This window comes from Ooceraea biroi, chromosome 7 (genome assembly GCF_003672135.1).
Source record: "Ooceraea biroi isolate clonal line C1 chromosome 7, Obir_v5.4, whole genome shotgun sequence".
NCBI lineage: Eukaryota > Metazoa > Arthropoda > Insecta > Hymenoptera > Formicidae > Ooceraea > Ooceraea biroi.
This window is the reverse complement of record NC_039512.1, coordinates 2,401,694-2,418,487: the sequence shown is the minus strand read 5'-3', so window position 1 is coordinate 2,418,487 and position 16,794 is coordinate 2,401,694. Positions and strand designations below refer to the sequence as shown.

The 16,794-nt window shown below is 43.4% G+C and overlaps 4 protein-coding genes and 1 non-coding gene across 6 annotated transcripts; 4 read left to right on the top strand and 1 right to left on the bottom strand.

The window, feature by feature from the left end:
• Nucleotides 1–1,110: 1,110 nt before the first annotated feature.
• LOC105277628 (protein suppressor of hairy wing) lies at nt 1,111–3,671 on the top strand. The gene is made up of 4 exons (XM_011336125.2): nt 1,111–1,185; nt 1,362–1,746; nt 1,834–2,057; nt 2,136–3,671. The coding sequence occupies exons 2-4, from the start codon at nt 1,465–1,467 to the stop codon at nt 3,271–3,273; spliced, it is 1,644 nt and encodes a 547-aa protein (XP_011334427.2). The 5' UTR covers nt 1,111–1,185; nt 1,362–1,464; the 3' UTR covers nt 3,274–3,671.
• A 59-nt stretch (nt 3,672–3,730) lies between these two features.
• LOC105277630 lies at nt 3,731–7,241 on the bottom strand. Its single transcript, XM_011336127.3, has 8 exons — nt 6,821–7,241; nt 6,166–6,678; nt 5,866–6,080; nt 5,710–5,783; nt 5,515–5,626; nt 5,316–5,378; nt 5,064–5,227; nt 3,731–4,795 (listed from the first exon to the last, which is right to left on the bottom strand). Exons 1-8 carry the CDS (start codon nt 7,110–7,112, stop codon nt 4,663–4,665), a joined length of 1,566 nt encoding a protein of 521 aa, XP_011334429.1. The 5' UTR covers nt 7,113–7,241; the 3' UTR covers nt 3,731–4,662.
• LOC105277629 lies at nt 7,136–11,918 on the top strand. Of its 2 annotated transcripts, none has more exons than XM_026971141.1 (4): nt 7,136–7,229; nt 8,345–8,486; nt 9,922–10,301; nt 11,500–11,918. In XM_026971141.1, the coding sequence occupies exons 1-4, from the start codon at nt 7,158–7,160 to the stop codon at nt 11,839–11,841; spliced, it is 936 nt and encodes a 311-aa protein (XP_026826942.1). In that variant the 5' UTR covers nt 7,136–7,157; the 3' UTR covers nt 11,842–11,918. The 2 variants fall into 2 exon arrangements, with proteins under 2 accessions (XP_026826942.1, XP_011334428.1); XM_011336126.2 differs by lacking the exon at nt 7,136–7,229 and adding an exon at nt 7,435–8,270.
• Trnai-aau lies at nt 7,822–7,895 on the top strand. Its single transcript has one exon. It is a non-coding gene; the product is annotated as a tRNA-Ile (tRNA).
• Nucleotides 11,919–12,017: 99 nt separating the features above from the next.
• LOC105277631 lies at nt 12,018–16,404 on the top strand. The gene is made up of 2 exons (XM_011336128.2): nt 12,018–14,179; nt 14,462–16,404. Exons 1-2 carry the CDS (start codon nt 12,725–12,727, stop codon nt 16,109–16,111), a joined length of 3,105 nt encoding a protein of 1,034 aa, XP_011334430.1. The 5' UTR covers nt 12,018–12,724; the 3' UTR covers nt 16,112–16,404.
• The last annotated feature ends 390 nt before the right edge of the window (nt 16,405–16,794 follow it).

Here is a 16,794-nt window from a genome sequence, read left to right as displayed (position 1 = left end):
GGACTTTCTTTCTATCTATGCTTCATTTGTGGAAAAGGATTTTTTATTCTGCACAAGCAAGAGAATTTTCGAAACTGCAATTACCATCGCTATAGTGAAAAAATAGTGCACTAGCAACTCCAGCTTCCCCTTAAGGTACAATTTCATGCTGTCGCTCGTCGCTCATTTTCAGCGACAAAACAGGTCACGTGATCAAAATTGACCAATACCCAGCGTTCATTTTGATCATGTGACCTGTTTTGACGCTGAAAATGAGCGACAGGCGACAGCATGAAATTGTACCTTTAGCGTCAAGAAGCTGCAATTTGGCTGTTTTGAATCCTGCGCAAGAGTGCTGCGCACGTGTGTTTGACGCTCGATGCTCCCATCTAAAGGTGTCGTTTCATGCAGCGAAATAACCCCGCGAATGATGGTCACGTGATCATTCGCTGTTCGCCAGCGAGTAATCGCTGTTCGCTGAAAAGTTTCAGCTTGTAGCGAATATTCGCAAGGAGCGAATATGTCTGCTCGAACTAAGAATGTTAACTTTTCAAATTGAGTTGCAGACATGCGTATGCAATTATTAAATCTCAAATCTAAAACGAGTTTAGGTAGCACAGCATGAAAGAATCCATGCACTTTCCTTTCTTGAAAAATGGGTGCTATCCAATATTTCTTTTTACAATATCTTTTTTTCCACTTTTTCTCAAATGTAAAAGTGTAGCTGCAACTGCAGCAGCTTTTCTTTTCTGTACAATATAATAATAATTTGCTTATTGTACATATGCAATAACCACTGCAGTTGGTGGTTATACCAAGTCCAGTTTATAACCGAGTCGTCGTCCATTACAAAGATTTCAAGATTTTCCTACAAAGTAATAATTTAATCTATATCTGTTAAATATAATATTTAAAATCATTTCAAAACAACTATGTATAATATTTTCTTACTATTGTTGACATGCAACCATACAGATGTGACGCTCACAAACTATTCGTGGCGAATTATTCGCTACTCGCTAAAAATCATTCGCAGCGAAAAATTCGCTGCATGGAAAGGCACCTTTATATTAGGATACGTTCACGCAAATCACTCTGAATGGGCCTTTAGTGTGCCTCAAACGAACCCGCGACATTTGAAAATTGTTCTCGGTAGTTCACGTGGAAGCGTCGATAAAAAGCGAGTGATATTTGGAGGTTATACAGGTATAAAGGAAATAATATAATTTAAAAGATAAGTAATCTTGAACTGAACTGATAACCTCTGGTTTTATTCCTGCACTGTTGAACTAGTGCAATACGTTAAAGTGAGACGGGTATATATTTTCTCACTCTAATTTGTCGCAGTTCAGAAATCAAAAACGGACCTATGTATTACACAGGTCACGTAAGAAACTGTTCCAACAGCCTAGCGACCCAGCTCTGGATGTGCTTGCGCGGCTGCTCGGAAATTTACGTAAAAGCATCGCCGCGAGATAACCTCCAATGTCGCGGAGGCTGCCGGCGGAGAGCGGCGTGCCGGTGTGCGAGAAGATAATTTGTCCGCCGCCGGAGGAGTTGAGCGTGATTGTCAACAATGTCACCTGTCAGTGTGGGCTCGTCTTCAAGAACGAGTCGCGCTATCGACTGCATGATCTCAAGGTGCATCAGAAAAAAAAATTGGATAAGATCACGAAGGAGAATGTGCGCTATCACTGCCCCGTGCAGTCGTGCGTCTATGCGGTCAATTCTCAGAAATGTTTCAGCAGCCTGAAATACCTGAAACAGGTGAATAACGTGTGACGTATTGATGAAAGATAATAAAAAAAGGAATCTGCATTTCTAATAAAAATAACTGTAAATTGCCTGCTTCAGCATTACTTGAAGGTGCATGCTGAGAGGAAGTACGCGTGCGATCGCTGCAGCAAAAGTTTCTCCACCGAGTCCGCCAAGGATGGGCACGTGAGAGTTTGCGGCATAGAATTCACGTGCACCTGCTCAAAGACCTATACCACGTACGAGGCACTGCTGACGCATGCGAAGCGGCTTCAACACGTCATAACAGAAAAGGAGAACTTCCTTAATACAACTTCCTTAAGGTACACTTATTGTATTGTGTATTTTTAGTGATGAAATCGTGTATTAAATTTACATATAAATCTGTAATGTTACCGCAGATGTGCCAACTTCAAATCGGTGCGAGTTGTCTTTCCGACTGAAATCGTAAACAAACCTGTCACTATACTACCCAAACCAGACAAGAGTAGCAAAAATATTAGCATCACGACGAGAAGTACATCTGACGCTGGTACGCAGACTGACGATTATAAAGGAAGCAAGAGGGTTTCGAGCCGATCGAAATTCACTAGCAATAATCAGCACTATGCAAAGCGCCGGAAGCGAGTGTCGAAGCAGATGCAGACCAGCAAGGGTTCTGGCAAATCAACGGAAACGCAAACGCAGGCGGTCAGGAGCGCGTCGGAGGCGCGGAGGCGCGGAGGAGGCCGTCGCGCATCGTCGAAGCAATCGGAGCACGCGTTGATCAAAGAGGAGCTTAATCTCGGCGACAATTTCGCATCGGCCAACTTGTTTCCCTCGAGCCCGTTACCGCTCCGCCACGACGTAGGGCTGCAGGACTTCTGGGAGGAGAAGAACACCTCGGGTACGCAAACGTTACCCGAGAAGGACATATTCAAAGAATTCATCGACAACGTCACTCAGACGGAATTCGAAGCGCTGAGCACGCATGAGCACAGTTACAATCCCCCGATACAATGCGTACCGGTGAGCACTGTGGTGTTGATGACCCTGCCTTACGTCGTGGTCACACCACCGGTAGCCACCGAGGGGTACTCCTCAGCCCCAGCCGACGGTGTGTATCAAGTAAATCCCACGCTGAGCCACGCCGCTAAGACGTTCGACGACGGGTTCAGCAGCATAGAAACGCAAACCGAGCAAGCTTTCTCGCCGTCGTTGTACTCGGAATCCCTACCGGGGTCGTTCGCCCTAGGTTCCAACATGGAAACCCAGAGTACGAACAATCTCGACAACATGGCGCAGCTACTGTACAACAACATGTGTACTCAAACGTGCGACGAAATGCTGTCGTCCGATCTCGGATTGTCCAACATACAGACCCAGACCGCGTGGACGCACGACGACACCACGGTATCCACCGAGACTCAAACCAAGTCCCTGATTTGCCAGTCCGACTGCAACATCCCCATCGGAGGCTGTAGGTCCTGGCTGAACACGCAAACGAGTCACACCGAGACGCAGACCGATCTGCTCAGTATTGTCGAGGGGCTTGAATAAATTCAGCGTTATTGCTATTCGCTGTGATTCGCCGATTACCGTTTGGCATTTCGTTCAGTTCGACTTATATTTTTTATTTACCTTGTTTTTTTCTTTTCTCTATAACATATCGTTGATACAACGATATACTATCGATGTTAATTTATCGTTACGTTTGCGTTTTCTTTTTGTCGTTTTTTTGCATGTTTTCTAAAATTATTTTACTACAATTACTCATTAAAAAAAATCCAAGTTTCAAGTTTATGATTGCGTTTATCAGGTCAAGTCGCCCATTTCAGGAATAATACATAGAATTTGCAATATATAGAATACACGATTAGATCATTATATCATATCGTCTCTTAACTTTTTTGTTTGAAATTGTTATGCAAAGTACCAAATAAAAATGTTGACATAGCAAGCGTCGCGAGCTTTTCATCCGCATTTGCATATGTGTACATATATGAACGAGTGTGTGTCTGTGTGCATATCATTTAATTTCTTTCAATATCAAAGTGGTATTACGTACTCTGCATGTATTTTTGCATACAGTATTGATTCAAAAATAAATATTGCACTAGTAATATATACATATTGCGCGATTTACGTAACTTATCAGTTAAATTTTTCTGGGTTGAAGTCGGATTAAATGTACATGGTCGTATCTCTCTAGCTTAAAGCCTCCATATCGTATACACGGTAAAAGTTTCATCGTCTCTTTTGTCAAAAATATATTCTGACCTGTATTACGTGATATATTGCATGATGCACGCAATAACCACTCTGTGCTCGTCAAAATTGCAATAATATCACGTAAAGTTCCGCATACGCGCGAGTTTCGTTTTTTTTTCATGTAAAAATTCACATTCTTCGTCCACGTATGATACATAATTAATAAAATATATTTATTTAATTGAAAAAGATTGCAATTACGATGCCATTGGAAATATAACTGCCACTTCTCCGCTGTCCAACAAGCGGATTTTACAAATTGTCACGAAAAGAGAAATACAAAAATATATAACGAGTATTTCATAAATAATTAATACGTACTCCCTCTTCGTGTCCTCGTTTGAATCGAAGCAATCGTGCATTAGATTATTCGCATTATGAGCGGCGGTAAAAGGGATGGGAATTAAAAATTCTGCGATAACCGCAGATAACAAGAAACGATCGGGTGACAATTGTATCTCTTTGTGTTCACAACGATGCTGCGCAACGTTATTAATATATCGGCGCAAAGATTATCGGTGGATGCGCAGCAAAATTGCGGGCTATCGGGATACACGTACGGAGGAGTGACAAAACATGGGATAGTGTGAAAATATGAATGTATGTAATATGTATATATCTATATATATATGTATGTATGTATATAGAGGGAGAAAGCAAGCTTCGTTTTCTCTCATATTATACTGCAGGACCGGCAGCATTATCCTCGTCGGAATCAGGTAAAAAGTCTTTGGTCCAGTCTTCTATTCTGTCCATGTTCTCGAGGGTCGATGCGAGGACTCTCAGGTTGTCCACGCCGGACATTAGCTGTCTGTAAAAAGATATGGAAATATATGGAATCTCGATGTGAAATTCTTTGCAGAATTAATTATTATTAAATTTATAAATGTTGTTATTCAATTAAAGTCTATCTAACGTTTTCCTGTCCAAGAAAATAAAAAACCCGTTTTATACAAACTTTCCATAGATTTTATATTTCCTACGTTTTTCGTTATATATTACGTCACATTGTACATGCCTCGTTCCCAAATTCTGTCGCGAATTGTGCCTCGTTTAGAACAAAGCGAATAATTTCTCACCTGAGAGACACTTCGGCCGATGATGCAGCTGTGAATAGATCACGAGCAAGCCTTCTAACCGTACGATTCATGTTACCAGCGCCAACATTCGACTCGCTTTGGCCAGTCGAGGAGATACCGGCCCGGAGTTCACCGTTCTCCACTCGCAGCATCGATATCTCCGTCTAAATTACACGATTAAATCGATACGTTAGTCTCATGACACTTTGTTAAGTTCAAAGTCGTTCAAGTATATGTGCAAATCGTACTAACCGTTAAAGCTTTAATCTCCTTCTTCAATGACGTAACAGTACTCTCAGCATTAACTGCTCGCTTCTATAAATAGAGTTTTCTCATTTCTCAAGGGTGTACGATACGTGTTGCGATATACGAACGATATATCGTATACATGATCCACGTGATTACTTTACGGAGATTACAATTTCGGGTTTTGCTGCTTTTTGGTACTTACTGTACTTCGTTTTAAGTTGTCCTCGACTTGCTCCATCGCCTTCTCCAAATGCGCCGTTTCTTCATGCTCGACTTCCTTTTTCGACAATAATTCTGCTTCTAGCGATCGAATTCTGCGATAATTAATGCGCACCGATGAGATAAATAAATATAAACGGAGATTCTTATTCTGGATATATAAATGCAATACAATTACCGTTCGGTCTTTTCACTAATTTGTCTTCGGGCTAACTCTAACTCTTGACGTAACGCTTCGTTCTCGAGCAACAGCTGCAATATATATATATATATATATATATACAATAACAATTATTGCAATCGATTTTAGAATCCCGCCGCACGACGATCTTACCCTTATTTCCGCGGACTCTGTCATGCGCGCGGGTTCTGGATCTGCAGATCTGTTGTGCATAGGACCGTCACTCAAGAAGTCTGGTAGGGATTTGTGGACGCTTGCTTCACTGCCCGGTGGCGGGCCCTCCCGCACGGCGGCATTTACGCTGGGATTCGACTTGATAGATGGAATCCGATCCCTGCCGAAAGGCGGCAGTAAACTAAACGGGAAGTCTGCAAAGAAAATTGCTCTCGTATTCTCTCGTAAACTCTGCAGAAATATTATACGAAGCAGAGGCACGGAATGTATGCCAAGTACCATTTTCGGGGCGAGGGCGGCCGTCGTCGTGCCTGCCTTCAAACGCAGGCAGGTCCAAGTGATTCGCGTTCGACGCAGAATGCTCTCTGTGCGGCAAATCCTTGTGCAGCGTATCCGTGAGATCGAACGATCGCAGATCCTCGCACGGAGCATCGCTGTCGTTCTTCTTGCTCTCGTTCCGCAGCCGAGATTGTCTCTGCTCCACGCTGTTCAGCGCAAAATCCGGTAGATTGTCCACGTCGGGCAACACGGGCTGAGCAGCCTCGTGATTCAAGTAACACTGTTCAATGACCAGGTGATCCTGTACAAAGTCCGGTAGCTCCGTAGGATTCCGATTAGAATAGACGCTACCGGGATTGTCCTTATTGAGAATACTACCAGGACTCGAGGTGGGGGAGGTGTAGACCTTGGGCCGTGCTCCGGTACTGTGATAATTAGTCTGTTGCGTGCCATTCTTCAGGAAGGCCTTGAAGCTGAAGGGGTTGCTGTCGCGACGCAAAGCTGCGTCCTGACCTGCAACAAGGTTCTTCTTAACTTTTATCAGACAAAATAATCTATCAAACTGTCATCAAACTATCATCAAATCAGAGAGAGAGACGTAATGATGACAATAATAATAATAATAATAATAATAATAATAATAGCACATCCTAACTTGTCGCCTGCTCGACGGCATCCACGCGACCTCTAGACGCTGGCGGGACGTTCCTGGTGCACGGTTCTTGACAACGAGGACCGTACCTCTCCTGCTCGTCCGAGGGCGAGGGCCGCGCCAAGGCGACGTCGTTTTCCGACGGCGACGCGTGCGGTCTCCTGCACGTCGCCGCGCGACGGGCGCCGGACGGGGTCGCCTTCTCGTCCTCGTCCTCCGACGACGAGAACCACAAGTTGTGGTTGAGCGATGACGAACGACGGCACGACTCGTCGGTCCTCTTGCGGCTCGCCATGATTCGCCAGGTCGAACGCTACGACCGAGTCATCTGCCGCTCGTGATGCACGACCTCGTCGGTGGAAGATACGCGCTCGCTCGACGTCCGTCACCGCTCCGCTTCCGCGAGCACTGGGTGAGCACTGCTGATCACGTCGGGTAAGGTTAGCGCTCGGCTTGCGCTCCTCGACATTGAACCTCGTCGGGCGAAGTTGCTCTGCACTTTATACACCTAAACTGAAACGGAACTGTAAACTGTATCATTTTTTCGGAGAAAGGAGGACAAGGAGAATATAAAAGCGTACGAAATGAGCGATGTTGATTATTTATCTTTCTTTCGTATATTTGCGCGAACATGCGTGTGTTTGAATATCGTGGAAGCTTTATCACCTCTCAATATATCCGATACAAAAGTTTGTTTATGAGATGTTCCAAACTATTTAACATGCACGTACGCACGCAGATAATGTATAACGGAAATAATAAAGGTTTAGAAATGTCAATAAGTAGTATTTTTAATGTACTAACTTGATATTTTAATTATTATTTAGATATCAAATGCATATTTTATATCTTATAAAGTGAGAATGAACTACCTTTTCATTTAACATTTAAAATTCTATTAGTAAAGTCTCTTGTGTCTATTTTTGAATTAAATCAAATAATTCTTTCTCTTTTATAAGTAATATAATAATAGAATAGTAGTAAATCAAGACAGCTTCGCAACTGGCCCATTAGCTCAGTTGGTTAGAGCGTCGTGCTAATAACGCGAAGGTCGCGGGTTCGATCCCCTCATGGGCCATTCTTTTTTATTTTTTTATATCAATTCCAAACTGAAACGTACTATATTATAAAAATAGTAAATTTTGTAAAAATGGCTTTAAAAACGCATGGAATATTTATAATCAATATGATGTGTAAAATAACTTTATTAATGACCTAGCTGACGACAATTCCGATCCGATAATCAATATGTATGACTAAGTCATATTTATAAATTCAAGAATTGTGAATATTTTATTAGAACTGTTGTGAGTTATGACGCATTCTTTTATTTTATTGTTTACTGAAATGTGGAGTACACGTTGAACGTGTAATATTGAATGTAGGACGATATTCGTCCTTCATGGCATTTTTTCGGTCTAAACTCCAAATTTTCGTTCTATTTTCACCAAACGTAAGATTTTTACTTCGATTGTTATTTATGCAATATTCACAATATGGTTAATCATAATCTATATTAATTCTTAGAATAAATATAACCTGTTCTTACGGCAACAACCGTGGCATTATGTCAAGTCTATTTTGTACTCGAAAAAAACTATCAGTGATGACTGTAATGGTAGCTACGGAAGATCGAAACAAGTCCTATCGAAAGGCAGACATCAAAATGGTAATATTTAGTGAAACAATAAGTAAAACGTAAAAATTTTAAATTTCTCGAATCCCATACAGCACGAAAAGATTGCATATATATTGCAGGAATCTTCCACCGCAACGTAGCAACATTGCAAATTCACTGCGAAATGTTTCTGCAGCATTGCTATGGGATTGCAGGAATGTGAAAATGTCCGCTTTTCGGAACATTGCAACGAAACGTCATAATATTGCAATGTAATGAATTTGCAATAATTATAATTATTCATTATTTATACTTTAAATATTTTTATTTATTAACATAGAAAATTATATGTAATATAACAATAGTAATAAAAAATGAAATAAACATTTTCTCTATTTTTGTTATAAAAAAGTAACTGTTCTTTATAAAAAAAAACTTAAAAATCCTCTTCTTGAGATATTATTTTTCCTTTAATTATGTTAAAATATTTTTCCTTTAATTAAATAATTGAATCTTCTTCGTTTTTGTTTGTATGTTGCCTGTAAAAATAAAATAGGAATTAAAATTCATATATTAGCATAAAATTACATAAAAATATACATACTGCAAGTATGTATAGAATTATATGTAAAATGACATAAATATATAAATCTCTCAATCCTAACCGGAGCTTGAGCAAGCCACTTGGAAATGCATTCAGCAATTTCTGCATCAGTGGCATGATTGTGTATTTCACGTGTTCGTTTATATCACTATAACCTCAAAATTATGGAAATTCATTAGAAAACTGCATATTAATAGTTGTAATATTTTTAATAACTTTTTCTGTTATAGAAGCTGTTGCTTCTATAACAGAAAAAGTTATTAAAAATATTACAACTATTAATATGCAGTTTTCTAATGAATTTCCATAATTTTGAGGTTATAGTGATATAAACCGTGAGATAGGCAAATAGAGTGATTCTCTATTATAATTAATAGATACGAGATTAACAGCACACAAGTGCTATAATTAGACATAATATTATAAAAAAGTACTTACCTTTTTCTTTTACGTAACTACTTTCTTTTAGAATGATGCTCGCGTCGTACAACCGACATGTTCTTTAGATAGTCGAAAGAGACAAACACCGCATGTACATATATATTACCGAGCTCAGATTCTGGTCATCACACATCATTGGTCGAATAGATTTGGACGAATCTCGTTAGGATAGGAAGACTCCAATGTTTTAATAAAATGAATTATTAATATGAATTAATTACAAATTTTGATTGTGCAATGTTTCCGAAATATTAATGTCATGTTGCTACAAGGTGCTGGTATTTAGCGGATATGTATCTCTGCAATGTCTTTGTACTGTTGCATTGCAATTTGCAACGTTGCAACGTTGCTGCAATGTTGGTGCAAGCTTCTGTGCTGTATGGGATAAAGAAGCATAAATTCGTCTTTTCTTTTAACGTAATTGTTTCGTCATTCTAACAGAATCGAGGAGAGAATACTTTTGCAGCTCCCAAGGAAGATCCTCGACAAAAGTAAAGAGAAAGCAGACTAATTGCAAGCAACAGAAGCAGAAGTTGACTCTTTGGGAAAGACTATTTGGTCCAGGTCCTAGGAAATCTTGGCCGGACTCTAGCACTTGCCGTTTGGCCTATCGCCAGAGACGGCAAATACGCGAGAAGGACCCGCGGTTGCTCGACCCACGTCATCAAGCGACGCCTGGAGATGTGCTAATTTACACTGACAAGCCAATATGCTCTTTGAGAAAGCAGAAGAGCATGGAAGCACAGCCTAAACCGCCACCAGAATTTAAAGCGCCTACAGCTGTGTTGTTGAGCAGAATGATGCTGGAAGGATTCGATCGAGTAACAAATTTATCTTTGACAAACATTTTTGATTATATTCTTAAATAATGGGACATATACAGGGTGTCCCGGGTTTTAACCGACAAACTGCGGGAGCATATTCTACTAGTGGAAATAAGAAAAAATTCTTATATCGAGTTTGCTTAGAAATGCTTTATTACAAAGTTATAAACCAATATTGAAAAGAAATATGATAAGTAACAACGGATTTTTTCACAAAAATAAAAATTATCTACGCAATGATTTAGTGACGCGTTTCAAAATGTTGTCCTTGCGCATCGATACAAGCTAGACACCGACGTAGTACAGAATTTGTTACAGTACGACGTTCCTGAAAATTTTGTTGCATCTCAGTAACTGAATTAGTAATTCGTTGCTTTCAATCTTCAAGCGAGATTACTTCTGTACTGTAAACTTTATTTTTTAAAGTTGCCCATAAATAAAAATCAAGAGGCGTTAAATCGGGCGATCTTGGAGGCCAGAAAACCGGTCCTCCTCGACCAATCCACCTATGAGCATAATGTTCATCTAACCAGTTTCTAACTTGTTTAGCATAGTGCGATGGACAACCGTCTAACTGTATCCAGCTGTTTTGGCGAAGATTTAAGATTCTTTCCGAGCGTCGTCGCTGTCTTAGAGCTGAACGAACATCATCATATTCATTCATAGGTCGAAATGAACCCAAATTACGTAATTGCAAATGGGTATTACTAAACACAGAACTATCTGGTACTCTCCTGTTAGGAAATCTACGTTGATACTCTCGTACGGCAGCTCGTGCATTTCCGTCACAGAATCCGTACACGAAATGAATATCGGTGTATTCCTCATTTGAAAACACTTTTGGCATTCTGATAGTAATTGCTAGTTGACACGACGATTGAAATCTAACAGCTACTCTTGTGAAAGTAACAATCATACTGAATCGTTTCAACATAGTGAACATGAATACATGTGAATACGCATAACATAAACATCCTCGACCTTCCAAATTCTACACTATGTTCCGTTGTTACTTATCTCATATTTCTTTTCAATATTGGTTTATAACTTTGTAACAAAGCATTTCTAAGCAAACTCGATATAAGAATTTTTTCTTATTTCCACTAGTAGAATATGCTCCCGCAGTTTGTCGGTTAAAACCCGGGACACCCTGTATATTTTTTAAATAAATAAATCTATTTATTAATTTTATTAGAAGGGTGACAATTGCGAGGGTAAAAAAGTAACACTAACATTTCGAAAACCATACGACGAGATGAAGCCCCCTTCGGAAAAAATTACAAAGTATTACAGAAATAATGTTAGATCGGAAAATATTAAATCGTGCGAAGAGCCGACACATGGAATATCGATACAAATGAGTGTGGCAGCAACTCGCGATTCTACAATAAAAATATTACGCCAAGCAATGGAGAAAGAAGACGTACAAGCACGATCGAGGATTGAACAGCTGAAACTGTTGGTGAACGACAAGATGTTTAAATCGCGACGCGCGTCTTCGTTATCGCGAACAAATCCGAAAAATCGACTTGATTAAAGAGTAAACAAATGAAAAATACATTTATTACGACCATTCATGTAATTAACGTTCGCAATAATAAATGCTTTTGTGGATATCTTAGTTTGTTTTTCAAGCGCAACAGAAGCAAACGAGCGATAATGCTTCCGAGAGAAAAAGAAGAAAGAGGAAACTCGTGAGAGAAAGTGTAGTAAAAACAGATCACAGCTCTCCTTTATCAGCCATATCTCTGAACTGCACTCCGAACGTGTCGCGAGATAAACGCTAGATGGCTCGGTTGCGAGTGCGAGTGCGGAGTCGCAACTTGTTCGTTCGAGAGGACCGGTTGGCATTTTCTGCGCTACGTTATTAATCGCGAAAGAGAGACTTTGCGAGCCGCGCGCATCGAGCATTCACCCTCCCCGATCAGAGGGCTGGGACGCTCGCTCCGTCTCTCTCTCCCGCTCGCCGTCGTCTTGGAACCGTCGGACGAGTTTCCTGATCGCACGTAATCGCTGTATCGATCCGATACACCGCTCCCTAGCCGAGTCTGTCTCGCTGCCTGCTCGTCGGCCCGCCTCGCGCAGCGCGTACGTGATAAGAGGTTATGTCGACCGCGTAGCTCGCGTCGCGCTGCAATCCTCGGTGATTCGTGACTGTCCAGTGTAAGGTGAGCGAGTAGGTAGGTCGCACGTGCAATCTCAGGACCGCGTGGCGCCGGAAGGACGCGATCGACGAGGGACATGGAGCGTACTCCGACAAGCGCGACGGTGACTGCACGTGCAACGTACCGCGATCTCGGGCGCCTGGAGAGGAGGAATCCCTCCATGCCGTGATAGAAAATAATGCCCCGTCGAATGTTGTTGTCGTTCCGGTCCAACGTGGGCTTCGTCTGCGGTGCTGGCTACGGCGCGGGCCACCGATGTCTTGCGGAGGAGCCGCCGTTGCCGCTTGCATGTCGAGACGACGCAGTCGCGAGAGAACTGGCTGCGAGGGCGAGGGAACGGAATGCGCGTCCCCCGACGCGCTTTTCGCCCCTTCGAAGGCCGAAGAGACCGACAAAAGGGACAGGAAGAGTAAGCGGTACGAGGCCTGGCATCAGACGGCAACCGGCAAGAGTGCCGACGTCGTCGAGACGGTAGCCGACTTTGAGAAGTGGTTGAAGATGCGCAACACGGAGCCGCCGGTGCCATCGAGCATGGACTTGGACACGACCAAAGTGGTGGAGGGCGTGGATCGGTATCTGGGCGAGGAGATGCTGTCGCATAACTGCTTCCTAGGCAAGGATCCATATGGCTTGTCCATCGACATCGATCTGGCCGATGCCAAGAAGTACAACCTGTCATCGAGCTACGATCCGATACTGCAGGACCTGACGCAGAGCGAGAACCGCTTGTTGGCGGAGGAGCCACCATGCGAGAAGGTCGTCGACGAGTACATGCTGTCGGAATTCCACTTGGATCATCTGGATCCACTGGCGGCATTATCGCCGGATGACATGATGGTGGCTGGTGAGATCCTACCATCCACGAGCAACCAGCCAACGCTGAAGGTGGAGAGCCACGGTATCGAGCAAAGTACTCCGGCAAGCACGGTAGTCCTAGAGCAAACCGACGAGATGCCTTGTGAGAAATCCACGCAAGTTATCCTCAACGAGTTGTCAGTGGGTTTAGGGAACATGAATGAGGTGGAAGGCGCGAAATCAGAGTCGGGAGTTGAAGCACAATCTTCGGAGAGCCCCGCAGAGCTCTTCATAGAGACTTTAACGCCGGTGGAGGAGAGCTCGTCGAGTTCCATAGTCGCTAATACGGATACGCATCCTCCAGGTACCATAATGGAGCAATTGAAGTCGAAGACTAGAATGAAGCTTGAGCCACGTATCATTAAGAAGCGTCGGCAGATGACGGAGCGACTGGAGAAGAAGCTTGACAAGCACATCAATGGTAAGGGCTTCGCTGAGACGGGCTCGCAGGATGGCGTGATGGCCGTGGTTGCCATATCGACCGACAAGATCTCCAACACGACGCAGATCGTCATCAACACCGGCACGGAGAAACAGATCTATCAAGGCAAGACCTCGGAGCTGATCGAGGCCACGGGCAACTTCCCAAAATTGCCCAAGATAGACACTTCTGCCGCAATCTGGAACGATACTGTGGAATACGGTATCGATAGTAATCCGAGTAGTCAATATGAAATCGTCATATCCAACGCCCTGGAGGAATTAGGCATCACCGATGACAGTCTACAGCCTACATGCATCACCGAGCACGACAAGGTGTGGCTCTGCCCACGGGATGGTTGCAACAGGCAGTTTGGCAGATTGTACACTTTAAAGGGTCATTTATTGGCTCATTACGGAGTTAGGCCATTCAAGGTTCGTATTTTTCTTGAAATTCTACCTACCGAACATATCACGCTGCTAGAAAGGTTTTACTCATGAATGTCGTACAAACATTGATGCTTTGCAATTATGAGAAGTTTATATGTTGCTATTTTTATTATAATATTAAATATAGTATATATAACTATTTTCTTCATATCAGAAATTATACTTCTTATTAAAAGACATCTTACGGCATACTAAATGCTGTCTTCAAAATATTCTAAAAGCGTTCCTGCTTACAACGATTTTTATTAATCATCTTTTTTTCCGCAGTGCGACTTCGAGGGATGCACGTGGGCCTTTTACTCCGAGTTCAAGTTAAAACGCCACAAGGAAACGCATCTGAAGCGCAAGGACTACGTATGCGAGGTAGAGGGCTGCAATCGTCGATTCACCACCGTCTACAATCTCTGGAGCCATGCGAAGCTGCATAGCCGTCCAAACAGGATTGTTTGCCAGGTGCCGGATTGCGACGAGAAGTTTCAGACGAAGCGGGCATTGGAACTACACATGAAGTCGCACGATCAGCGTCACGCGCCTTACGTTTGTCAGCACGAGGGTTGCGGCAAACGGTATTACAGTAGCAACGCGTTAACGTCGCACCAGCGGTCGCACAGCTACAAAGAAGTGGACATCAAGTGCTCGTGGCCGGGTTGCGGCAAAGTATTCGACAAGCCGTGCCGACTGAAGGCTCACACGCGATCACACACCGGTTGCAAACCCTACCACTGCACCTTCCAGGACTGCAAATGGGCCTTCTCATCGTCGAGCAAGCTCAAGCGGCACCAAAAGAAGCACACGAACGAACGGAAGTTCGTGTGCGACGCGCCGGGTTGCGGCAAGGCGTTCATGCGATCGGAACATCTGAAGGAGCACCGATTGACGCACACGGAGGGTCGTTACTTCCAGTGCTTCGTGTGCGACGCTCGGTTCTCCGCTAAGAGCAGCCTGTACGTGCACATCAAGAAGCACCAACAGATCAAGACGGACAACGCGAGTTTAGCGGACGGCACGACTGCGGAATACAATCCCGGTGGCGCGAAACGCACGAAGACGAAGGAATCCCATGGTTCAAGAGTGAAGCCGATCGTCAAGTCCTCGAGGCGAAGGCCCACGGAGGCGACAAATGTCGAAATTGTGGAAAAGACGAGCGCCGAGAGTCCGTCGAGTCTGCACGCCGACCTCAACGCGCATTCTCAGAACCAGGATGACCTGAAGTGGCTGTACCGTTGCCCGGTGGAGCTCTGCGGACACTTCGCCGGCAACGAGGCGAATCTGCGCGAGCACGTGATCAAAACGCACGACGTACGGTGCGAGGATTCGCTGAGCAAGCCGTCCTCGGACACCGACATCGACTACATCCTGTACGCAGTGGACGATTCGAGCCTGAGCACACCCCCGGCCGCTCTATCGAACGAAGAGCAGATGATCATGGTGACGCCGTGCGACGCTGTCGTCCTCGGTACCTCGAGCACGGATCGTTGCCTACCGGAGCCGGAACCGCCACCTTTCAACGCTTTGCTGAAGAACACGGAGCCGCTCCGCACCGGCGTGCGAGTCGTCAAGCAGATTGACAAGGAGGTCGTCGCTACGAAGAAGGATCAAGGCTCGGCAAGGACGGACCTGACGTATTCGAGTTGGTCGAAACTGAAGAGGAACGGCGCGCTGATAGATTCGGTGGTGACCGGCACCTCGGACGTTGTATTAAACGCGAGTAACGACCTGAGCGAGGGCTTGCTGCTCACGGAGGAGTTACCGTCGATGTACTATCAAGACGACGCCGGGTATGGTACAGCGGGCACGGAATACCAGGTACTGTTACTAGATTCAAATCCACTCGAGAGTACCGGCAATCTGCGCTTGGTCTCGAGCGATTTCCGTGATGGACGCGAGTGTGGTGACTTTGATGATCGTCTCGAGTGACTTCTTCGTAACGGACGAATTTGATTTGACCAAGTGACGCGATCGTTTCGAGTGAGATTGCAATAATGAGCGTTGTTACACTAAATGCGGTGGCATAATCGCTTTGGACAATATGACAAAACTGGATATGATGATAAATTGTTATTTTAAACGTAGGTTTTAAAAATGGTAACTTCGACACGATCTGTGATCCAGGAGCTGGCCTCAGCCTGATATTCATTTGTACTGTGCGGCCCATAATCGCTTTAAATCGTTATTTTATTAATAAATCGTTAATATTTTTTCATAAAAAATCGTACTGTGTACTTTATTGCTATCGCTGTCTGACGCGCGCTTACGAAATAGCGTATCATTCGTGAGTAATTTATTATAGCTTTTATCAGTGGTTTTTGGTTTTTCGATACGCATACACGCACGCAATACGAGCGCATGCATTATCCACACGCATACATATCGGGTAGTTTTTCTTGCACTGAGATATAGATTCGTGTCGATCGATACAGTTCGACCACGCGAGGTTTATCAACATTTCTTTTCTGAAACAGCGTCGGCAAATTACTACATGCTGTTATCAGTCAACAACTCCTAAAATATATAAAGCAATAAAAAAATAACGGAATGTACAAAAGTATTCACGCATACACCTGAACGAATGAATTTTTACCTTTCCACATTACGCTTTG